The sequence below is a fragment of the Genypterus blacodes genome, unplaced genomic scaffold (genome assembly GCF_046128005.1).
Source record: "Genypterus blacodes isolate CSIRO-AG114 ecotype Tasmania unplaced genomic scaffold, CSIRO-AGI_Gbla_v1 ptg000056l_1, whole genome shotgun sequence".
Taxonomy (NCBI): Eukaryota; Metazoa; Chordata; class Actinopteri; order Ophidiiformes; family Ophidiidae; genus Genypterus; species Genypterus blacodes.
Window position 1 is genome coordinate 241,790 of NW_027466868.1, and position 23,112 is coordinate 264,901.

The following is a 23,112-nucleotide window of genomic DNA, read 5'->3' on the forward strand; positions in this document are numbered from 1 at the left end:
TTTCAATCATTTTACTATCAGATTTCACTTTTAGATCTTTACATTTCTGAACTATATGTATTTTCTCCATGTGTTTGATATTATAACTTAGACTAAAGACCATCCTGCAAAAAGACACATTTAAGGACCTTGTTACATAGACGTAATAATAAACATTGTAAGCGTAATAATTAACAGGCAAAACAATCAAATTAGTTTAGATCAAACAGTGAACTTCACGGATCTGCGTTCATTTAGTGATCGACTCCTCATTAGAATCGATTGTGAACATGGTTATGGTTCTGTTAAGGTCCGACAAAGGCGCCGTGTGTGTGATGTGTTCAGGTATTTGTCGTTATGGTGACGGGATGTCACCCCGGTAAAAAAGTCTTGAACTCTGACCCGTCACCCATCACTCGTCTTACAATCAACTCATTCAAACGCGCTGCACCTCCGTGTTCACGTCACCACGGCTACAAGAACTCAAATCAGTGATCAGATATATTATAGTTTAACATTTCTACGCCCCTCATTAACCCTCAAAACTGTAGCGGAAACGAGATACCCTTTTGTTTTCTTCTTGTCCACCGACTCGACTGAGGTTGTCCTGTCGTTGCTGCGGAGACATGTTGTCCATTCAGCCTCCGGACGCGCCGCAGCTCAGTAACCAGCTGTCCTCCGGTAAAGCAGAGGAGACAATCCCACCCAGAAAGTTCCTCTGCGGAAGAAATCAAACATTTCAACGCGTAAAAGTTACGACAAAATCTTGTTGGTGTTTCTCTGTAAACCGGCGTGCGTAAAAAATAAAAAAAGAAGAAACGAGGATAAATTCAGGAGCCTCAGCTTTGGAACCTGAACCTCCTCCCGAGCGCTCCGGTCTGGATAATCAATGACTGTGGCCACTTCTTAATGCGCCTTTACGCACGGAGAGGGGGCGGGGCCAACACGCTGCAAAGGATGGGAAGAGGAAGAGGAGGAGGGAGAGGAAGAGGGAGAGAGAGAGAGGCATCTTTTTCCTCACACAGAGTTCAAAATAAATGCGTCACTTTGTTCACTTTTCTTCCCACGCAGATCAGATTGTTACAAGAAATGTACACAAAACAAAGTGAAGTATAAAATCAATGTGGAAACCTGCGATGTGATGTAATGTTGGTCCTCTGCACTCATATGGACCTCTGAAGACCAGGAACGCAGATCGTTTCTCACACACACACACACACACACCTTACCATATATAGCTCCATGGTGTCTTGTAGGTCCTCACCCTGAAGAGCAACATTGGGGAGCCCAGCCCAGTTGGTCCAGTTCTCATAACTCAGCTGAGATGAACAGACTGTCAAAGCTTCCAGGAGGAGTTCAGAGTAACCGTGGGAACACTTTTTTTGCTTCAGAACTCTAGAATTTGTTTAGATCAGACGGGAGATCAAAGGTCAAGAGCCAGTCTGCTGCTGGATGCTCCGGGGCTGCAGACTCATTTATAGACTTTAGTGTCTCTGAGTCACGATCAGGATGAGCACCGACTGCAATCTAGGACAGAATGTTGTAATGTAGGACATATTCTGCTCTTACACAGATTCTCCTTTAACACCATAAGAGACCGGAGTCAAGTTTAGCTCTCATGAATGCCACACAGAGATAACGGTAACGATCACAGGTACACACACACACACACACCTGCCTGCAAGGTGTTAGGCACTGAACGGAGGGAACAAAGCCAAGCTAAATGGATTCTAATGGCGAGCTTTGAGGTAAAATGGACATTTAGTAGAAGATAAATTACCCCAAAATCAATAGTACTTATAGAAACAGAAGTGGGCCACAAACTGGGCTAGAGAACGAGGGCAGCCAGTGAACAAAGTGTTCATTCCCCAAATTGGCCACAATCAGCCCCGTTAAAAGTGGATCACTTCAATGATTACCTTCCCTGATGTTGATAATGAACAGCCTTGGGCACGGCAGAGAAAAGCAGCCAGCCCCTCCTCCTCCTCCTCCTCACAGGCTCCCGCCACAAACACACTTTTCCACGCTCGGAGCATCAATCAAGCGTGGCTTTGATTGCATCAGCGTCCAGACTTCAAAATATCAGAGAAAAACAAATGTTTGGGCTCTCGCCATGTTTGACTTCAGGCCTCAGAGCTCAGCAAGTGTAAGGGGATGACGACGGGCTTTGTGATGAACTGAAATAAGTACAAGATGCAAAGTTACTGATCCCCAATTGGGAATATGGTTGCATGACTCAACAGGGAAATGAGATTCTCCCCTCCAATTCCTGTTGGAAACTGATTAGAACCCAAAACATGAAGCGTGTTTGTTTACACACTGTATGGCTGTCATGGCATGAAACAAAAGAAAAGTGTGCGGATCTCAGTTTAACAAACCCGACTGAGCTGCCTTCACACACCTGGCAGCCTGACAGGAATCAATAATACAAAGATGACTCAGATATTTTGTGGTTTTGTTGTATTTCTACGACACAAATAAGTGAAAGCCTCTTTCTTTCTCGACTCGTTTACTCAAAAATCTGACAAAATACAGCAATCATCGCTCAGCAACAACTACAGACACGACCCAGTTCACTTGGAAAGAAGTTATGTGCTGTCACCCATTTAGAAATCAGAGGCGTTCACAACACTGCAGTTTGTAAATCATTTTATTAGACGCAGATACATTTATTAAATTAAAGACAAGTGAAGATACTTATGCAGTTTATAGTGTGTGTTTGTGTGTGTGTGTTTACCCATTCCTTGGCCTTTGTCGCTGCAGGCTGCACAGACACCTCACCTATGAGAGATGGAAGAAGACAATGTAAGAGAATGATCTCTCTCTAACGGCTGGATTGACAAATGTCCCCAACATTCTGTCTTTAGCTGTACTCAACATATGCATCCAGAATGCAGCTCATTCAATCTGTTTCCACTTCTTAGAGATGATTGCTTGGTTGTTTCCTTTAATCGTCTAAAAATGAGCGACGGCATGGATTTGTTTCCACAGATCAATCCTTCCATTTCAGCTGAAAAGGCAACAAACAGGACAAACGTCTTCCTCTGTGTGCCGCCTCTCTCCATGAGACCGGCCAACGCTGCCACTCCCACTGAGGGAGAACACTCGATGGAGCTGGTATTTATAAGTTATCATCCACACTTTGATCTGTATTTTTTTTACTTCATAAGTGTGTGAACTGCGTGTGTTTTTGCTGTCAATCATGTGTGGGCGTTCCTACACGCTGAAGCAAACATCCAGTCGGTATGTTCGAACTTTGACCAGGCTTTGATGAAGGTAGTAATGGAAGCGTGCTTACTGCATGTAAACGTACTAATCAATACGGTTAATAACACTGAACTCTAGCTGTGTGCAGTCCCATTGTAAACAGTTAATGTCCGGATCTATAGGGTCCTCATTAAAAGCCGTCCCCATCAGGTTTGGACCGAGTTGAGTCTTTACCTTATGGACAGTATCTCTCCTCTAACACGTATCAACACCAGGAACAAAGGTCATACATGTATGTTAGTAAGTATGTTATCACCAACATATCAACCTGTAACCTGCCTGTCTGTCTGGTATCAATCATGACCTTAAGTCTGTTTTGTCCAGCTTGCTGTTCTTGGCTCTAAGTCCCTGCTGCATTTTGGATGTACAGAGCTGTTTTCTTGCTCTTCTGCATGTATTACATCACTCACCCCTCCATGCTGCTGTCCTGTCTGTCACACCGTCTAAAAAGCTGCACTACAACTAAAGTTTGTTGTAAAAATATGTAAGCAGTATATTTAATACTTTTCACCAAGAACAACCAGTTAATTACAGGGATTACTTCACATCTGCACATGGTTCATATGAGTGGAAAGAAGACGTTTCTTCAAAGCAGTGACAATAGCCTGCAGAAGTAGTGTGTGTGTGTGTGTGTTGTGATGAAAGAGGAGAAAAGAAAATAGTTGTTACCTGTTAATTAAACTACAGCTGGGGTCAGGATCTGACTCTCCCCTGCTCCATGCAGAGCTTCTATGGTCAAACACAGACAGCCACGGTACACACCTATGTATCCTGAGCCCCATTGCTCAAAACACACACACACACACACACATATGCGCATGCACGAACGCGCCACACAAACACACTCTATAAGAGCAGGATTACATAGAAGGCAGTATTTGTATTATGACTGTATTGGAAACAATTATGTTGAGTTCTTGATGACGCAGAGCTGAGTGACAGAGGCAGAGGGATGTGTGAGCCTGATGCACATGTTAACCCCCACAGCACAGCAGGTGCTGAAATGGACAGCTCCTATTGGCTCATCTAAAGCTCATTCATTTAGTTCAGATGTATGTTAAAATGTCTTTATTACAATTAAGGCTATAAATGAGTTAACATGTTAACACCATAGTTAGATTGAAATTACCATAAAGTAAAGAGTTTGGTAAAAGTGGGGCTTCTCCAGTGTGAACTTAACTGTAATGTGGCTCTGTAGTCACTATGGAGCGTTCTACATCAAGCACCAAGACTAACCAGCAGCAGCTGAGCGCTTCACCGGGGTTACAAACTGTATAAGAGGAGTCGGGATTGAAAGAAGTCAATCAGGAAAATGCTGTTGGTCCATTTGGTTTATAATGGAAATGACAATCATTTCAAATCATAAACACACACAACTTCCTGCAATCCTTTTTATTTTTTCTTAGTAACCGTCAAAATACAGGATGCACTGAAACATTATTCTCTCAATGGCCGGATAGTTAAGCAGTTAGAGTGTATTTAAAATAAGTTTGACAACCGACTGCAACATACAAAAACCTAAGAACTAAAGACATTTGATGAGTGAGGATGACTTGAATCCAAAGTTAATTTGGCATTAAACTATTTGCTGCATTGAGAGACGTCTTGGTTTGACTCCGATAAATAATCTGTTGACTTCTACTACATATTATCATAATTCTACTCACGGCAGCTCAATGCAAAGAGTCCCAGCGGAGCAAAGCCAGGACGCGGTTACGTCGTCCCGCTACTGAGGCCTTGTCGGACATGCTGTGGACGCTTCTCACTCAAAACTGTGCACAAATAAGAACACGGGTCAGGAAATAGAGATGCGGCAAGTGAAATGCTGTGAAAAATATTCTCTATCAACACCACTGCAGACTGAACATACAGAGCATGATCTGGTAGCTTCCTCGTTCAGATTGTATTACAGGGAGAAACAAAACAAAGGCTCATTATCCGGCGAGGGGAGTCGACAGCAAGTCAACAAAAAAAGGGTTTAAAAAATGGGGGGAGGGGCTCTGCCAAGTGAGAGGTTAATATCTACGCCGCTTGTTATTTGGACCATCCACTTCCGCCCCAACTGGACTTCCCCGGCCAAATCCTGGGCCCGGCCCGCCTTGAGGGACCAGTGGTGGCGGCTGCGGCTGCGGCTGCTGTTGCTGCTGCTGCTGCTGCTGCTGCTGCTGTTGCTGCTGCTGCTGCTGCTGTTGTTGCTGCTGCTGCTGCTTTGGCGATTCAACCTCTGGTCGCCCCCCGACTGAGCTGCCTTGCAGGAATCTATTATTGCGCTGCGGTGTCAATATAATGGGGGCATTTGGGACAGAGTGTTTTTCATCAGTCAGGGTTCATTTTCAGCATCCAAGAGAATAACGACGGGGCGTAGGGCGAGCAGTCAGGAAAGAGAGAGAGAGGAATAAGTCTATTAGTTATGTCTACAGTATTAGTATCCAATTAGGTTGATGACTTTTCAAGTCTTCGAAAACTCGATCCAGACAGTTTGATCGAATTTAAGCCCAACTTCAAACTCTAATTCCTCTTAAGGCAAACAGGTTCTATGAAGGTTAAGGTTAAGTTGCCCAATGCACTTGTAATATCAACAAAAAAAGCAATAACGAGCGCAATTTTGTTCCTGGTATACATTACCATGGCTCCATTCTCTGACATCACTGGCGTGCCCATATTTGGGGTTCCCTCTGGGCCAACGGCGCTGACCCTTCCACTCATGCCCATTTGCGGCGGCCCCTGGTTACCACTGGGCCCTGCAGAGGCTTGGTTATAGCCATCTACACGCAAAACAACGGAGGGATCTGTTGGTCACTCCACGGTTAAATATGACAACGCCCCGGAGGAAACTTCTTACAGATCTGACTTAACACTGGCTTTTGGTCAACAGCTACTGCACTGGGAAGTGGTTTGATACCGAGGAATTCTGGTATTTATTATCGCTATGAGAATAATCTTTGTGTAGTTAACTTCAAGAGAGCTCATCAACAAACAGAGCAAGTAAGAGTTAAAATAACAACCAAAAGCCAACGTTAATTCAAAACAGAAAGCAGCTCCTGGATTAAGTCGCACAATTGACAGATATTGACGAGAGAGAGCACATTATCAAATGATCAAAATGAACTTTTAAAATGATACTATACTAAAATTTGTGGCCAAGACACATCTCTTTACTAGTTCAACCTTGGATTGCACATCACCTTTGACCTGCGCAGGTGTCCCATAACTTCAGTCCCAATCAACCGCAACATAACCCCATAACCAAGAGGCCCAGAAGTTAAAGACATGGAGTTCAATAGCAGAAACAACACACACACACACACACACACTAAACTGTTTGAATCCAAAACTACAATAACATGAATAATAAGCACTTGGTTGTTGATATTTGGTGACTCCTGCACAATTTACTTAAACTCCACCAGAGGGCAGTCACAACATTCACCGACTCGGCGCTGAAGCCTCGACCCAGGCACAGATACAGAACCAGACTCCTCTCAACCAGACCCCCCAGATGCCCGGCAGCACCGGGGAGCCAGGCGAATAAGGATACGTTACACAGCACACTACTTTATATCCTCCCTCCTCACTTACTCCCCGGTCTTTGATGATTGGTTTAAACTCAGGAAATGTTCTATTTTAAGTTACTTAACTACATCTGGTATAAATACATGAGTGATATCACCATGAAGCACTATGACAGAGGAATGAGGAATGGTTCTGTAGAGTGTAAGAAAACACAGATACACTAGTGATTGTGTGTGTGTCTCTCTCTCTCTCACACGCACGCACATGCACACACACATTTTCTTGGTAGAGTCCTACTACATTGTGCTATAAAGACAAGTCTAACAGTCAAGTTTATAAAGGTGATGTGCAATCCTGGGATAAAGTGTTGCTATGGTGAGGAACCACCATGATCCTCATACAGTCTAACATCGCACACTGGCAAAGCTTTGGTCCCCGGCCCCTCATTCTGCACCGTGGAGCAGATCACACTATCAATTCTGTTCCAGTTACAAATAAGGAGACGTGTGCCTTTACTGCCCGTGTTCACTTCCAGGCCTGATTCACGTTTACCAGATGGGGCGCCATCGAACCCTTGGTGTAGATCTGCACACATGAGGATGAGAGCTCAGGGACCAAACATTGTCGGCTATGGAACCCCACCCCTTCCACCCCCCCGTAACAAAGACCCCCCTCAGAGTTGACTGTAAGTCCTGACACTGGGTTGTCACGGTTTGCATCTTAAGTGACATCCTTTCCTCCCATTTAATATCAAAACACACATCCTGCACATACATTAGGGACACATTTCACTGAGGCAACAATCATTAGCTGGTCACGTCTGGTGTTGTGTCAGTAGTGACGAGTCCTTCCACTCATGCTCGTACCTCCCATATTAACGGCTCCACGAGGGCCCAGCTCACCCACTCTCATTTCCTGTTCTCTCTGGAAGAAGTGAAGAAGAGCCTTCAGACAACAAAAACGCCGCTAACAGTTCTTCAGCAGACGGCCTACTGTGCAAAACTCACACTCAACACAGCGTACAGACGATGAAATGACCACACACACACACACACACACACACACACACACATCACAGCTAGGTAACCAGCCAATGAATCCTTCCACCTGTGAATGTCATTAAATGTTCATTATAAGGGTGGAAGGTTGAGCTACTTTCCTCTTCCTCCTCTCTTTTCACGCCCTGGCTACATTTTCTATGTGGCTGTCTCAACTGTGAATTGACTGTTTGTAGAGAAACCTGGCGACACTAAATCTACTGTATGCTTCATCCAACACACACCAGAGACCCAATAAGGTCACTGTGTTTAGGACAGGAGGGGAGGACGAGGTGTGTGTGTGTCTTTGTTGAGACATGAATCAAAACACAGGGAGAATGGTGCAAAGTATCACTTGAGGGAAGGCCTTCTGTGTGTTGTATGAACACGTCACATGCTGTTGGATGAAGCATACTGTGGCCTTTATACTTATAAACTCATTAGCATATTAAGGTAAATAAGAGACTACAGCACATCAGTAGTTGGGTCGTAACGAGGCAGCTACTTCACCGACAGATGGAGACTCTTACTACTCTGGATTTGTCAAATTCTCAGTGAATGCTCACATTTTGAGCAACAAAAGGGACAAAGCAGACGTCATGCTGTCTGTTCGTTCGTTCGTTCATTCATTCATTCACACATGACAGGTGTTAAAGTTTTTATCCACATTCACCGAGAAAGAACACAATAAGGGAAACGTTTCATTCACAGTCTCATCGCCGCTGTCACTCTTTGTTTTTCCACACACACACAAAATCCAACCTGCAAGCATCCGGGGTAAAATTCACGAAAATGTTTCACTAAGTCAGTTTGAAGTGAAATTTACCTAAGACATAACTATGAACTATTGTCAGCCGTGCTTTACTCTAGATTCACTATTCCACTATCACATATAAGTACTGTAAAGATTTCTACAAAGACATGAGGTGTATGAGCAATGGTGAGTGAATTCGGGGGAGGGGGGGACAAACAGCAACAGCTTGTTCCTGTAGGAAATAGAGAGTTAGGCATTTTCACTTGTCAACTGTTTTGCTTAAACATCAAAGTATTTTTCATTAATTCAGGCGAACGCCAATTCTTTACGACTACAAACCAAACCACATAGATCTCATCAGTCAAATCGCACACAAACATGCAGAAACGCACACCCTTTTATGGGCGTACTCTCATATTCCTAATGTGCTCCAAGTACTCGGAAAACAAGCTAAAAAAGGTTCAGGAACAAGAGTTTTGGCACTGTAATGAAACCTGGTTCCCTGGTACAGAAAAAAACAAAAGGTTCTTGAATTCTTAAAGTTCTTGTGCAATAAAGTACTTGGTTGTAACCCAATGGGTTCAACACACACGCATCAGTTTACACATGAGGTCCAGACTGGAGCTCTTAGTTGTGCATTTAAATGACTGCATATCTCTTAAGGTTCATTTAAATGCAACTACGACACAGGGTTTGGACAACAGTGTGTCTTAATGTGACAGGTAGTTGGTCTCATGTTCATTGCCTGACAGTGAAGTGTTTCATGTTGGACGTCTCCTCCTCTCTGACACAGCAGAGTTTTTGATTGGGGGTTATTATGACTAATTGCTGTACATGTGGAGTGCAAAAAGTGCTTACAGTTCCAGGAAAAGATCCAAGAGCAAAAACTTTTCATATTGTAGATTTCTGACCAAATGGAAATGCAATATAAGAAATACTTATCACCAAAAAGAGACCAAGTGAACAATTTGTGAAACATATTCCCTTTATGAGAGAAACTTCAATATTACTGAAGATGATATCAAAACCTAACCCATGAGTGGCTTGACACAACAAACAGAGTTGTTTGATGGCATTGCTACAATAAGAGCTTATCTATAGAAAAATAAAGGATTTTAATAGCATTTTTGTAAAGGTTGCAGCTTTGGCTGTTTGCATCATTCCTGGGGTGGAGGGAAGGAAATCTGCAGAGGATCAGCTACCTTAGTGTTTCTAAGGAATCAGTGTGTATGTGTAGTGACCCAATATGAAGAGAAATGAACAGAAGAGGACAAAAAACAACAACAATAACCTGTCAACTGTGGTAACAAGCAGTTGGAGCATCAACAGTGTGTAACAGTCTGATCGGTCCACTAACATGCAGGAGAAACTGGCAAGCATCTGAGCCATACATGTTATTGCTACTTGTCAAACCCATTCAAACTATGGTGAAAGTCTAACGGGACGATTCCTGCTACTTAAAGGCAAATCAAATCAAATAGATAAATAAATAAAGCACTTGTATTTCAAAGGATAACCCCTGATCTGTTTCTACATATATGAATGTCTGTGTGTTTGTTCGTGTTGTATGTAGATGCTTCTGCACGGTGAGAAAGACTTAATATCCACCACCCTTTTGTTTTCATATTTCTGTGGTCCACTCCCCAACACTGACTTGTGTGTGCTCTACTCAAACATTTGTCTACATGTACAGCAGTACTCACAGCGTCCATGAAGTTTGGTTTGAAGCCATCTGGCTGCCGTCTCAGCTCCTCCTGCTCTCTGTGTCTGATGATCTCCTCCTCCCGCCTCCTCCTCTCCTCTTCGTGCCTACAGGAAGACAGAGGGAGGTCAAACACACAATACTGATCAACAAGCTTCTGGTTCTCTGGTTCAGCTGGAGGCTTCTTACTATCAGGCCACATACCTCATCTCTATCTGCTTTCGTCTCTGCAGCTCTTGGTTGCGAAGCTCCTCCAGCCTCCTCAGCTCCTCCTGTCGTCTCATTAGATCTGGAGAAAGAAAGAGGAGAGTACTGTACATGTGATGGCTCTCATCATGATCGCTGATCTCTATTACACAGTAAAAGACTTGAAAAGAGATTTGAAGGCTGGCAGCAAAGTGCCAACTTATAGCAGAGCTCCAGACGTGTCCGTACCATGTCTCATTAACATCAGCTGGTGTTCGTGTTTGGCCGACTCCATCTCAGCCTCGAGTCTCTCCTTGGCTTCTTTGATGTTCCTGTCCACCTGCTCTCTCTGCTGCTTTTCCATCTCATCTAGAGCTTTCCAGCGAGAGGAGAAGTCAAACTCGAAGGTCCCCGGCTGAGCGAAGCGTGGATGCTGCTCACGTTCCCTGGGACAAAAAAATGATTTAACTCATAAAATGCAAATTTAGGGTTTGTGTAATACTGAAGGAGGCAGACCAGAGCTAAAGGAATGCAAGCTTTGGTGTGCAGGAGTCCAACTTGTGTCGTAATTTTGGCCCGTTAAGACAAATTAAGTATCTGTATTTCAAAATTAGTTATGTACTTACTTGTGGTACTTTGGGGTTTTTTGCAGCAATTTCTCAGGCATTCCATCCTCATCATCCACCTGCTCTGACGGCTCCACAATAGCTGGACATGGTGTGCTGAGGAAAAGATACAAGCAGACATTAATTGACCGTCGCTCACATTATGCAACACACATTTCAGTCACAGTAAATACACTGTGCCCATCCCATTATCGACCCCCAATCGATCCGCGAGCCTTACGTGGTAAGCAGCAACGCCCCCTCAGTGCAGCGCTCCAGGGCTTTACGTGCAGCTGCTTTGTTTGCAAACTCCACAATCCCTGTCCCAGTGGGGCGACCGCGGTCATCTGTCACAACAACAGCACGCTCCACCGGCCCGAACTGAGAGAACGCCTGAAGAGAGAAGGTGGTTTGTAAGGACTGTACAGGGCAGTAAGATGTATAATGGGCATACAAATCAATTATCAAGACTACAGGGATTTATGGGCTTTATTCTTTATTTACAACTTTACCTCCTCCAGCAGCTCATTTGTGACGACATGTGAGAGGTTTCGCACTTTCAGAGCAGCACCATGCGAGGCAAAACGGATTTTGAGTGGCCGGTTATTTACAATCATTCCGTCCAGCTCGGCTTTGGCGATCTCTGCTAGCGTCCGTGTCTCCTGAAGAGACAAAGGGGTGAGAAAAAAAGAGAACACTGGTCATACATCAAGTAGTACTGTACAATAATAGGTAAATACCTTGTTATTTTCTATGAGGAATGTGTTACTAGCAGTGTAAATACAAATATGACATACATAGGCCACACAAAGACCTGAATTCATTGCATAATAATGACGATTCAATACTGCACACTGATGCACAAAAGGCATATGAGCTCAATTCATTGATTCTACTCTATTGATTTGTTCTCCTGAGGTTCACTCAAGCAGCCACATCGCTCAGTTTAGTCAGTGTCTCATTCTGCCTACGAAGAAATTATAGTTGTTGACATAATTTGCATAGCAGGGGTCAAAATGTGGGTCATAATTTACTTCTCTGTGTGCAATTCTGTTGTGCCTTTCGCGTAATTTGGCAGTGCAAAGAAGGTAGTAATAGATGTGACACAAGGTAACCCCTGGTAACACATCTGGTGTTTCTAGTGAGCCAAGAAATGTAGTAATATTCAAGTATTTCAACACAAGCAGAAGCTACAATAACTCAGATTGAACCAAACTAACTCACCAAACGAATGAACCCGAACCCCCGGTCTCGGTTGATGAAAACCTCGCTAGTATTCCCATATTTTGAGAATAAGTTCACGAACTCCTCCTCGGGTAAATGCAGCGGAAGATTACCGACGAAGAGGCGGCAGCGCTGGGTGAAGGTCTTCTCTCCAACCCTGCGAAAGCTCTTGGGGTCCAGGGTCATTTCCACCGAGCCTTCCCCGCTTCCCTCCGCGGCTTCTTCAACTGGCTCGGCCGCAGAGGGCTGCTGAGGAGGCGGCGCTGGGCTTCCTTTGTTTCCCGCTGGCTGCTCCATGCCCGGGGAGTCGGTCCCGCGTATTGCCGGTTGAGGAGAGTCGTTATTGTTCGCGTTCGCTTGCTGCATATTTCGGTTGGCCATGTTCGACTAAATATTTAGTGCGACAATATCGTAATTTCGCCAAGTTTGTAGGGTAAGAGAGGCGCCAGGGGGACCGTGGAGCAGAGCGCCCAAAACATCCGTTTTCAAGATGGCGACGACTGCGCGCGCAACCCGCTTCACGCTTTGAGACCCGGCGGCCCGGGGCGCAGTTAGGAGTTCCGGGGCCCTGACAGAGTTGTGTTTTGGGCCCCTCCACCCCCTCCAGTTACACATATTACACATGTGTATTTACATGTTTTCAAGAGGAAAAAATGTGAGGAAGTGAAAAAATTGCCAATAAGGCACATTACAAATTGGAACAGATTTAGGAAGTTATAGAAACCATGGTCAGTGTGCGCAACCACTATGCCCAGAATTTGAAAACCTCATCCATTCATCCCAGAGTAATACATACGGGGTAGCAAACACAACTTGAGTGATATGGTGCAGCGAAAATGTAACTTACTCATTGTACTTGTACATGTGGTGCTAAACTCACATATGACCTAAGAAGGGAGATTAGAGGCATTAAAAAAGAGCCACCATGAGCCTGCATGTATCCTGTCTATAAACTACATATGTTTTGACTAATGTCCATGTAATTTACAGTCATTTCAGCAATGCGCAAGGTTCCAAGGTGCAAGTGAAAGCCCTCTCTATGATGGACTGGCCATCTGTTCAGCTATTATTGCTCATCCATGTGCACATGCTAGCCAAATTCCATGGTTAGACAAGGCTCTGTCATGCTGCCAGCTTGTGGCTTGCTGCTCCTGTCAGGGATCCCATATCCAGACAGGTCAGAGGGCCACGGCATGTAATTGATGACCCCTGGGAAAGCAGATGTATAAGTCTGTCAATGTAAGCAGCATATCAAGTGTTTCAGCTCAGGAATGTGAACACAGCAACAGTTCACAGCAGTTTACATTGAGCGCATACAGTTGTCTTGTAACTTATTTTCTAATTTACTCATCTGCAGACGCACTGTAGCCAACACAACAATGACCAGTAATAATGTGTAAATAAAGTGTTCCAGTGTTATCGTCCCTTCAACAAAGTCCTTATATATTAATTAAATATGTTTTTTAACCCAATTCGAGATATAGACTGCATGCACACAATGCACATAGATACCTGATTCCATTGAACTTCTGTCTTCATAATGGAGCTGATGGACAATTTAATTATCAATCAATCAATCAATCAATCAATCAATCAATGACTCTTCAGACAGCTCGCTGCAAAACGAGGATGCCCAGCCTGGTGAATGACTTAATACTATGATATTAGACTCATTTCAATGATAAACAGTATAAAAACTGTACAAACTAACAGTCAATCTAACATTGCATGTGGTAATAAACGTCAGAAGCGCTTCATTCGTCCTTCGTGGGGAAAGTGATGACGCCCCCCCTCCTCCCTCCCTCCGCTACTAGCACCCCCCAACTCCCCCCCTTTCAGTCCGGCTGAACTCGCTCTGCTCTTCATCTCCTCGCAGCAGCGGATCCAGCAGCCTGCGAGTCTTCTGCGGGTTAACCGAGGAAATCCAGTCGGTGAGTTTAATTGTGAAGTCCGAATGCGTTTATTTAAAGGTCGTGCATGCAATCAATTGGAAAACAGATCGGATTAAAGCTCAAGGATGTCGTGCCGGATATCGATATTGATATTTTGTCAATATGGGGATGAATAACCGAACGTGCAAACTAATGTACTTAATGAACATTTGAAACCGCGTGAGGAATAAATGAAATAGCAATATGGGCTGAATAGAAACTTTCCAAACTATTTACGAGTTTACTTATTTGGATAACAGATGCTTTAGTGCAGAGTAATTGATCTTTTGAAGGGGTTTGCTTTAATCTTAAATACTGGATCTATGTCCTGTAAAGGGCCAAAATGCATACTGTTGATATTTGCAGCTATTTCTGTAGTTTTATCTAAGTTTCCTCTGCTCGTTTTACTAAGCGTGTATGCAGCAGGGTGAATGGAATGTGTAATAGTGAACATCTTACCCGAGTTACATGATTGATGAGATCTGTGTGGCTGTATTATTCATGAAGAAGAAGGTGCAGGGATTTTTTAAAATGAGAATGCAGCCCTTTGACAAGCCGCTAGATGTCTTGTTTGACATTGAGAATGCTGTTACATGTCAGGCAGACACCCAGTTAGGAAACTCCTCTGTTAGGACAGTCAGAACGTCCCTTGCTGGGTTAGGGGTGAGTGAACTTGGCCAATTACCATCTTAAACCCCAGTTGCTTAAATGTTGCCAGGCAGATCATAATTCAGTCAAAAATGAAGCGGAAAAAGAGCGTAGAATGCAGTAATTCCTTGTGTGCAGCCATGTATCTCTCAGTCCAAGGTATAATCTAATAACAAAAGCAGTTGTAGAAGTTAAGCCCCTGCCATGTGTGTCTGGTCGATAAAGCCGGGCTGCTGAACTTCAAAGGCGACCCTGGTGGCCCAAACATGGGAGTATTTTTGATTTATGACCAATTTAGAACTTTAATCCTTTGTTTAGTGAACAAACTAATTCAAACGTGACTCTCTTGTTGGAGTTCACATACAGCAGCGACGGACTATGGATGACATTCATTTGTTGTTAAATTCATGTCTAGATCTAGAGTCTTAATGTTTATTATCGCATTTTTGCCTTTACAAAGGATGGAAGTCAAGAAGGCAGATTCTCCCTTAAAGCTACAGAGGCCCGTTTTATTTTGCCATCCACATCTTTCAATACAGTAACTTTGATGGCTGAATGATCGGGTTTGAACAGCCGCAGAAGCCTCAGGCTGTTGAAAACCTGTGAAAGACAAAAGCTTCCACCAGGAGAAACCATCTTCCCCTCATAGGTTCCACGTGTTATCTTACACTGATGTCTTATGAATGCACTCCCTGATAGTCGTTGTATATTATGTGTGTCAGCTAAAAATTTAAGCAATAATAACAAACAATGTCGTATCGCCTAAAACTTAACTTGGGTAAAAGTGAAGTTTGTTGTCATATTTACGGTTTTGTGAGGTCATTCCTGTGAGTTCCAGCCATAAATATGAGATCTGTGACAGCACTTGAAGGCGGCACGGCACGGCACTGCCTGCTGAGTGGAGGTGGAAGCAGCTGTCTGAGTAAAACCCTAACAAATTACTCCGGTACTGTTTAATAGTCCAAAATAAATACTTTTCTAATGTTATTTATTGTAGCAGTGTGCTCACATTTGGGTGAAACTCAATTAATTCCACAGCTTTACCTCAAATGACTGATTCATAGCATCAGATAAACCAAAGTGCCTCTGGTATGTCCGGGTCGCTGACATACTTAAGCGTAATTCAAAAGCAAAACAGAACAGACACCACCCTGTTTAAAAAGACAGTGAGAGCAACATGAGTTTTGGGGAACAATGCAACGTAAAGTCATGCATCTGAGGTAATATATCATTTGGACCAAGAGAGTACACAGCTCGACACACTAATCAGGGCTGTTGTCAGGGGAGATGCAAGATTTAAAGCCCACTCCCCCTCAGATTCCATTAGGCCTGCGTGGCCTTTTAACCAGGATCCGAAGCAGTTGGTCTGTGCTGATTGAACCCTGAGTGATATAAACCCTCTCCATCCCTCTCCACTTGTAACAGGGAGCCATTGTACCGTGTGTAATCCCCACACTCCCTCTTACACCAATATTTACTTCAAGGCGATGCCGGGCATCCCTCAAACAGCTCAGAGTGGATGAGCTTTTCTTCTTCTTTTCTTTTTAGCGTGCAGCATGTCATTATGAACCATGCGGGGACAGGAGCAGCTCGCTGTGATGCTGGCACGTCTGCTCTGAGAAGCTTGATACATGCAGGCTCATGGACCAAAAAGCTTGGTCCGGGTCCTTCGTCATTGTGTAAATGTTATGCAAATTAGACTCCGAAATTTGGACTTAGAGCTGGCTTTTGGACTTGTTACACTGTATAGTTCTTCTCTTTCAGACAAGTGGAGCAGAAAAGTTGTGAATACAGAGAAATGCTTCCTTTTCTTGTATATGTTCTGCTTGCAGTGATGTAGTTTATCCATGGTAGCAGAGAGATTATTGTAAATAAAGCATCCATTCACACATTCTGAGTCTGGATTTGAGATTACAACAACTCCATCTGTGTCTGTGTATGGGCATATTCTGCGTACAGCACATTCGTGTTTGCGTTAACATGTTAACATTATCTGCTCTCCTCACTATATTCACAGGAAGCACATTCTCTCAAACCCAATAATTACCACCTATTTCCTGCCAGAGGAACCATCTATCAGTCACCAACGCATCTAAACACACAGACCTGCGCTGGTATGTTTGCCTCTTCATCTTTACAAAACCTGCAGCCTCACTTTAGCAGGAATGCATGCGTGTAATTGAGTGCTGATGACAGAGTGGTTGGCTGAGAGCAAAGTTAAAATGGATATAAAATACCTTAAGTAGTTGTGTAAAAAAGGACGTCTTAGCTTAAAGAACTAGATGGGCTTACAGTGGAGGAAAAGCTTTCCAGTAAAGATCCTGAAAGGAAATCTAAAGAGAGAGCCGACGCTCCTCTATCCAGTATGGAAGCCTTTTTACTGGAGCGTATGTAATGCAAAGAAAACAAGCATTTACAACCATACAGCAGGCACAGTGCCTGAGGGGAAAGGCACATTAAACCCAGTCAGAGGCATCTGAGCTCAGAGCTGAACTCACAGGAAACCACTGATCTCAGGGGCAAAACCAGGTCATCTGGCCATAATGACTTGACTGACGTGTCAGTGAATCTAAGAAGAGTGTTTATTAGTCGATATTACTCCAGAGCCGTCACATACTGGGATGGTCCGATTTAATCAAAGAAGAAATCAAGCATTAGCACACAAAGAATGCTTTAAATGGTTTATATCAGTGACACTTGGGTATCGTCTCTCGATAATGGAAGAGTAAGCGTTTGTATTTGATCTCTGGATGTTTCTAGACAGATAATTTGTTCTGCTGAGGCTGAAAATGATCCGTGTCAGGATATCAACAGGGCGTGTTTGATGTAGAAATCTGTCAGATGTTCTGAATGAGGTTCAAACCTTGAGGCCATTTGGCAGCGTTTCATGCCAGAGGTTTGCCTGAATGTGCTGATCGCTGGCTTGTCAGATCTTCTACATTTGGGGTTGGGAATGAAAACAAGTGATTATGTAATGCGTAAAACCACAGTGCAAACGTTAACAGCTGCTAAAGCTCCATTTATCATCACTAAGCTAACCCACCAGGATATCATCAAAGCGTAAAGAGAATCTGTGGTTTGGCAAAGTCACAGAAACATTTCAGTGAGGGTGATTTTGGTGGAAAGTGAAGGTTTGAGAACGAAACCAAAGACTGGTAGGGATCCTTACGCCCTCTGAATAATTAAGGGAGCTCACAGCGTGATCGGCAACCACAGCTGATCACAGATTGATCCCCGTGTCCCTCAGCCTGTTCCCCCTCCGTGTTCCCTTCCTTGAAGCCAAACTCTTACCACTGGGGTGAAATCTGTGGCCTTTCAGCAGCAGATGTCCCCTGTTTCTCTCCCACAGTGTCAGACTGACCAATCAGAGAGGTGCATGAAGAGACCCGGGGCCCCATGATGGAGCCCTGGCCGGTGCTGGCCTGGGTCTTGCTTCTGACCAACATCGCAGATTGGCTGACAAGCGTCCAGTCCCGGGACTTCACCATGAAGGACATCATCCGCCTGCATCCATCAAGTAGGCACAAAGTATCAAGATGCATTTATAATATATATATATATATATATATATATATATATATATATATATACAGGATGTGGTGTGATTTTCACATCATAAAAGTTTCTCTCTTTTGATGCTTAATTGTTATTATTCACAACTGGAGACCTAAACCTGGAGATGCAAAGGAGAGATATTTGTTATTTGTGCACAGGTCCCACAGGCTCATGTGACTTCATATTTAGGGGAGTGGGGAACAAGAAGGTATCTGTGTCCGGCATGACTCGCAGGCTTTGTCCTGTCTGACCCTGAGACCTATAGGGGTCCTCGCTGAAACATGGCCTGATTCCCTGGACAGATATGATTCTAGCCAATGAGGAAGCCAAAGCACTGGTTTGATCAGACTGGCTGCTTATTCAAGGATACACACATGCACTGTGTAGGAACTCAAGTCCCACCAGGTTTACACACTTGTAGCACTAAATCACTCATCAGCAGGTGTTACATGTTTGAATTTGGATTTATTGTGTTTACTTTCAACCATGCAACATACTGTTAACTGTTAACTAGCTTCTGTTTACATCCTCCGCAGCCACTCCTCACCCTGGTGGGTTCAAGTGCTTCACATGCCAGGATGCTGCAGACAACTACGAGTGCAATCGCTGGGCACCGGACGTTTACTGCCCAAAAGGTATTTAGAGTGAGAAACGCGCTTTTTGTGTGCTTATCCACCCCTGGTACCGGGTTTTAGATCGCCAATTTAACCCGGTGATAGAAAGGGCTTCCAGGAATCCAGCCTACATTCAGAAGCCTTCAGACTGTGTTTATATGGATAAAGTCTTATTTGAGATGTTGACATGTTTGTTATGTTGTGTTCCAGATACAAGCTACTGCTACACGCGCCACATGATGGATAGCCGTGGCAACAGTGTGTCCGTAACCAAGCGTTGCGTGACCCTGAAGGTCTGTCTGTTTACCGGTTGTACCGACGACAACTATACAGGTTACCAGGTGAGCGTGGCCTCTAGTGAACAGATATCAGAAAGTCTCGACCGGTTAATCCGGATTTCAGTTCTACATCCACACTGAAACTCCCTCTTCCGTCAGATCTGCGCCTCCTGCTGTGAAGGAAACATCTGCAACCTGCTGGTGCCCAGGAACGAGAGCGGAGCCACTTTCTCCACCGTCTCTCCTCTGGTCGGCTCCGAGCAGAAGCTTCATCCCTCGCTGCTGACCTACGTCTTCGTCATGGTAGCCGGATGGATATGAGGGAGAGGCGACGTGCCATTAAAGACACTTTGCAGGCGTATGAAAGCATTTACTAAAGCATATTGCTGCCGAATACAAAGAGGATGTTTGTGTATCTCTTTCAGATTTCCCTCCTAGATTGTTTTGATGCGTATTTTTTGTGTTTCTTTGTTTACTGTTCTTGTGAAATGCTTTTTCTTGTACAAATTATTTATTTTTTTGTGGCATATGAGGATGAAAATGATGTGAAAGGACATTTGAAGGCATTTCTGTTGGTATTTATAATAAGAAATGTGTGTTTTTACTCTTTAGGACCTGATCTACTTGTTTCCGTTTCTTGAATTCCACTATATTAGTCTAGTTGTGGATAAACAAAACATTGAGCTCAGTCGGGCCATCGCAGTGAATCACTACTCCGGGCAAATTTTTAATAAAAGACAAAAATAAAAAAGCGTTTGGTGTTCATCTGATGGAATGCCGGGCAAATTTCAAGCATCTACAAGTCGAGTTTCGTTTCCACACTGAAATCTATGAAAGTGATAGCGTAGTAATGTAACAAACACATTATTAAGCACCTATCACGGCTCTAAAAAGGGCCAAAGCAAAACCTACAGGTCTCATAGTTTAATCACAGCCTTGACAAGACCTCCTTTTATTTGTTCAGCAGTTCAACTTCAACAGTTTTGGTGTTTGTGTCAGGGGGAGGGGGGGGGGGGGGATGACAGTACTGCGAGTGTAAGTGTGAACAGTGACAAGCAGACATGATGAACTGAAATACCAATAAGGAGTTTGAATCCAGATGGTTTCACATTAGACCCTGACCTACACAGTGTGTCACGGCGTGTTCCCATCTGGATAGAAACAGGACGAGCTGCTTTTGTAGCACCGGAGAGCCTTGGTTAACATTAAAACTAAGAATCAACACTACTATACACTTCCACGCTTCTTCCAAAACATAAATACAGCTCTTGTGTGATCAAATTTAAAAAAAATCCTATTCCTCCTCGTCCAGTGCGTTTGAGAATCCTTGTAATCTCGCCACCGTTGAACTGTGTGTAGGCGCGTTGGTGAATACAGTCCCCACAAACAACGGCGTACCTCTCAGGACGTGGCGGATGACGGTGCAGGAGCCCGATGCCTCGATGTGAAAGCCCAAATGCCTCAACTCCTCATCCGGGCTCAGTGTGGTTTGGCTTGATGGAGATCCAAAGAACTGCGAGGGGGGGAGAACAGCGAGGTCACCAATACAGCAAGGCGCCGCCCTGCCCACCGCTGCCACTCGTGTGAGCAAACGCGGGTAACAAACAGAAGTTACTCACAGCTGATCCTGTCGCCGGGTCGATGAAATCCGCCCAGTAACCTGCGGTCCACAGAGCGAAGCACATTTCCTTGGCGCCGCTCACAAACTGCAGTTAAAGAGGAAACGCAGTAAAGCAAAATGTCTTCCGGGTTTTGAAAGAATTCAGCTGAATGAATTTCACTTAAAAGGTGTCAGCACTCACTCTGTTTTGCTGCTGATCTCCGTCCTTCTCGGCCTCCTCCAGCCAGCCGCTCCTCTGCGTGACCGTCACCACGGTGATTGCGGTGGGGGGCGCCGTTGGAAAGAACAGCTCCAGATCTGATCCGCACAGACACAAAGATTCTTGAACTTGAGCTTATGGAATGTGGATGAACTCGTAAGAAGCTCTGATAAGCTGACTTAAGACTCCATATCCTTTCCTTACCTTTCCTTAGCAGCTCAGGACACGAGTTTATCATGCAGTCTGTTTCTGTCTGGGTAAAATACTGCTCTGCTTTGCGGACTCTGGTGGATATCGGACCCAGTTTGCCCTAAAGAGAACAGAAACAAACCTTCAGAAGAGAACACGTTTGATCCCTGAGAGTAACTAACTTTAGACTTCACAGCTTCTGTTAAGGTGAAACTCCAGACTCGTACGTGGAACTCGCTGACAAACTGGGCCAGGATGAACTGGTGCCTCTCTGTGCAGCTCGGCGCCGTCAGTACGTCGGGCAGCGTCCTGTTCACCGGGCCTTTCTTCCGCTCCTCCACTCCCTCCAGGTGGCAGTCAAAACCAACGTTACCCGGCAACTGGAAGCGTTGGTCCTGCGGTCCAAAGGGTCCCATGTTTTCATCGGGCCACACGGTTCTGGGACCTGGAGGGCCGACGTTAAAGACACATGTATGGATATTTGACACACTTTTTTATTATTTCATTCATCATCAAATACTTCATTCCCGCTCTGACCTGAGTCTGTGGGCGACACGCTGATGTACGGCTCGTCTGAGCTCGCCGCAGAGAAGGTTCGGACTCTGCCGGCCCTGGGAGCTGAGAGCGCTTGAAGGCCGGCGGTCCGAGATAAAACTATTCGTCCTCGACGGCACAGCACCTACAGAGAAACAACAGCTGTCAGCACCCAGACGCAGGACGACGAGGTCACTGTTAGTACACCACAGTATCCCAGCAACAATCACTGTTAATGTTTGACAAACAGGACTACTTATAAACTCACGTTGCTCTTATAATATTTTTGACTTGCAGATGAAAGCCAAGCTGTGTTAAAAGTTACGAAAAGTTCAACAGAATTCCTATTTGTCATCTAAATATAAGTAATCTATTGATAAACCACTTCAATCTGTTTACACATAACAGCCAAGCAAAGATTATGTAACATTTGTGCCGTTAGACAACATCCTTATATCACTCACGCTGCTGGACATTGTGGCGTTCCGTCTCCTGCGTTTCACCTTAAGGCCAAACAGGAACATTATTAGTGTAAACACGACAAATCAGATTGAAACAAGGGCTCGTTGTGTAAAGTGCGATATCAAAACCCGCACGTAAACTCGACTGCGCGACATGACGTAATCGCCGCACGTTTCACACTCGAATGACGGAAATAAGCCAATAATTAAGCTACCACACATTTTACATCTTAGTTTATAATCATGTAGGTTCATGACAAGCAATGATTTGAGATTTATAAAGTATAAACGCTAGAAAACGTGACTTCCAACCGGCTAGCTAACGGCTAGCGGGTCGGGCCAGCTGATAGCTTATTTGTTTTGAAACTTTCCCTTTTTGCAAAGTACAGAAATGCAGCTTGATTCAATGCCAACTTAGACAACGTGACTGTACGCCAAACAGGGAGGCTTATATATACATCACAAAAGTCGAAACGTATGTCAGTCTATTAGATTTATAAAACGAAAAGGACACATTGTTCCTACCTGTCAGCTAGCGAATATGCCCTTCGCAAAACATCAACGGGAACCGACGAGGGACATAAATGCTCATGCGCAGTTTTGCCTAGCCGGCAAATCTCAGTTTTTCTGTTTGATTCAGTATTATACGGTCTTTATTGGGTTTCGGTGTCTGCTTAAGTAATAATACATATAAATTAGAAGCAAAATATGTTTCTGTAACTACTTCAAATTTCTTTATCCTCTAAAAACATGATAATTCACCGTTGCCACATCGGCTCAGCACCGTGTCAGGATATTGTATTCCCGATTTTCAC

At 44.2% G+C, this 23,112-nt stretch overlaps 3 protein-coding genes across 3 annotated transcripts; 1 reads left to right on the plus strand and 2 right to left on the minus strand.

The window, feature by feature from the left end:
- Window positions 1–4,623: 4,623 nt before the first annotated feature.
- pspc1 (paraspeckle component 1) lies at window positions 4,624–12,783 on the minus strand. The gene is made up of 10 exons (XM_076152448.1): window positions 12,268–12,783; window positions 11,556–11,705; window positions 11,285–11,436; window positions 11,065–11,160; window positions 10,688–10,884; window positions 10,457–10,541; window positions 10,254–10,359; window positions 7,626–7,683; window positions 5,872–6,011; window positions 4,624–5,516 (listed from the first exon to the last, which is right to left on the minus strand). The coding sequence occupies exons 1-10, from the start codon at window positions 12,646–12,648 to the stop codon at window positions 5,262–5,264; spliced, it is 1,620 nt and encodes a 539-aa protein (XP_076008563.1). The 5' UTR covers window positions 12,649–12,783; the 3' UTR covers window positions 4,624–5,261.
- A 5,280-nt stretch (window positions 12,784–18,063) lies between these two features.
- On the plus strand, window positions 18,064–19,698 carry lypd6 (LY6/PLAUR domain containing 6). Its single transcript, XM_076152522.1, has 4 exons — window positions 18,064–18,363; window positions 18,938–19,036; window positions 19,226–19,356; window positions 19,453–19,698. The coding sequence occupies exons 1-4, from the start codon at window positions 18,243–18,245 to the stop codon at window positions 19,612–19,614; spliced, it is 513 nt and encodes a 170-aa protein (XP_076008637.1). The 5' UTR covers window positions 18,064–18,242; the 3' UTR covers window positions 19,615–19,698.
- A 291-nt stretch (window positions 19,699–19,989) lies between these two features.
- On the minus strand, window positions 19,990–22,884 carry mmadhca (metabolism of cobalamin associated Da). The gene is made up of 8 exons (XM_076152521.1): window positions 22,823–22,884; window positions 22,301–22,339; window positions 21,840–21,981; window positions 21,530–21,747; window positions 21,318–21,423; window positions 21,096–21,211; window positions 20,913–20,999; window positions 19,990–20,806 (listed from the first exon to the last, which is right to left on the minus strand). Exons 2-8 carry the CDS (start codon window positions 22,310–22,312, stop codon window positions 20,588–20,590), a joined length of 900 nt encoding a protein of 299 aa, XP_076008636.1. The 5' UTR covers window positions 22,313–22,339; window positions 22,823–22,884; the 3' UTR covers window positions 19,990–20,587.
- Between the last annotated feature and the right edge of the window lie 228 nt (window positions 22,885–23,112).

Bases quoted from the DNA above. Each gene is read 5' to 3' on its own strand.
- pspc1 (XM_076152448.1), bottom strand. From the start codon at position 12,648: ATGGCCAACCGAAATATGCAGCAAGCGAACGCGAACAATAACGACTCT. The intron at 10,360-10,456 runs GTATGTGGCCTG...GTCTTCCTGTAG, and splicing joins CGAAAGCAGATAGAGATGAG to GCACGAAGAGGAGAGGAGGA. The intron at 6,012-7,625 runs GTACGAGCATGA...TTTTGCGTGTAG, and splicing joins TGGAGCCGTTAATATGGGAG to ATGGCTATAACCAAGCCTCT.
- lypd6 (XM_076152522.1), top strand. From the start codon at position 18,243: ATGATGGAGCCCTGGCCGGTGCTGGCCTGGGTCTTGCTTCTGACCAAC. The intron at 18,364-18,937 runs GTAGGCACAAAG...CATCCTCCGCAG, and splicing joins CATCCGCCTGCATCCATCAA to CCACTCCTCACCCTGGTGGG. The intron at 19,357-19,452 runs GTGAGCGTGGCC...CTCTTCCGTCAG, and splicing joins ACAACTATACAGGTTACCAG to ATCTGCGCCTCCTGCTGTGA.
- mmadhca (XM_076152521.1), bottom strand. The intron at 21,424-21,529 runs GTACGAGTCTGG...TGTTCTCTTTAG, and splicing joins AGTTTGTCAGCGAGTTCCAC to GGCAAACTGGGTCCGATATC. The intron at 21,000-21,095 runs GTGAGTGCTGAC...CTTTAACTGCAG, and splicing joins GAGATCAGCAGCAAAACAGA to TTTGTGAGCGGCGCCAAGGA.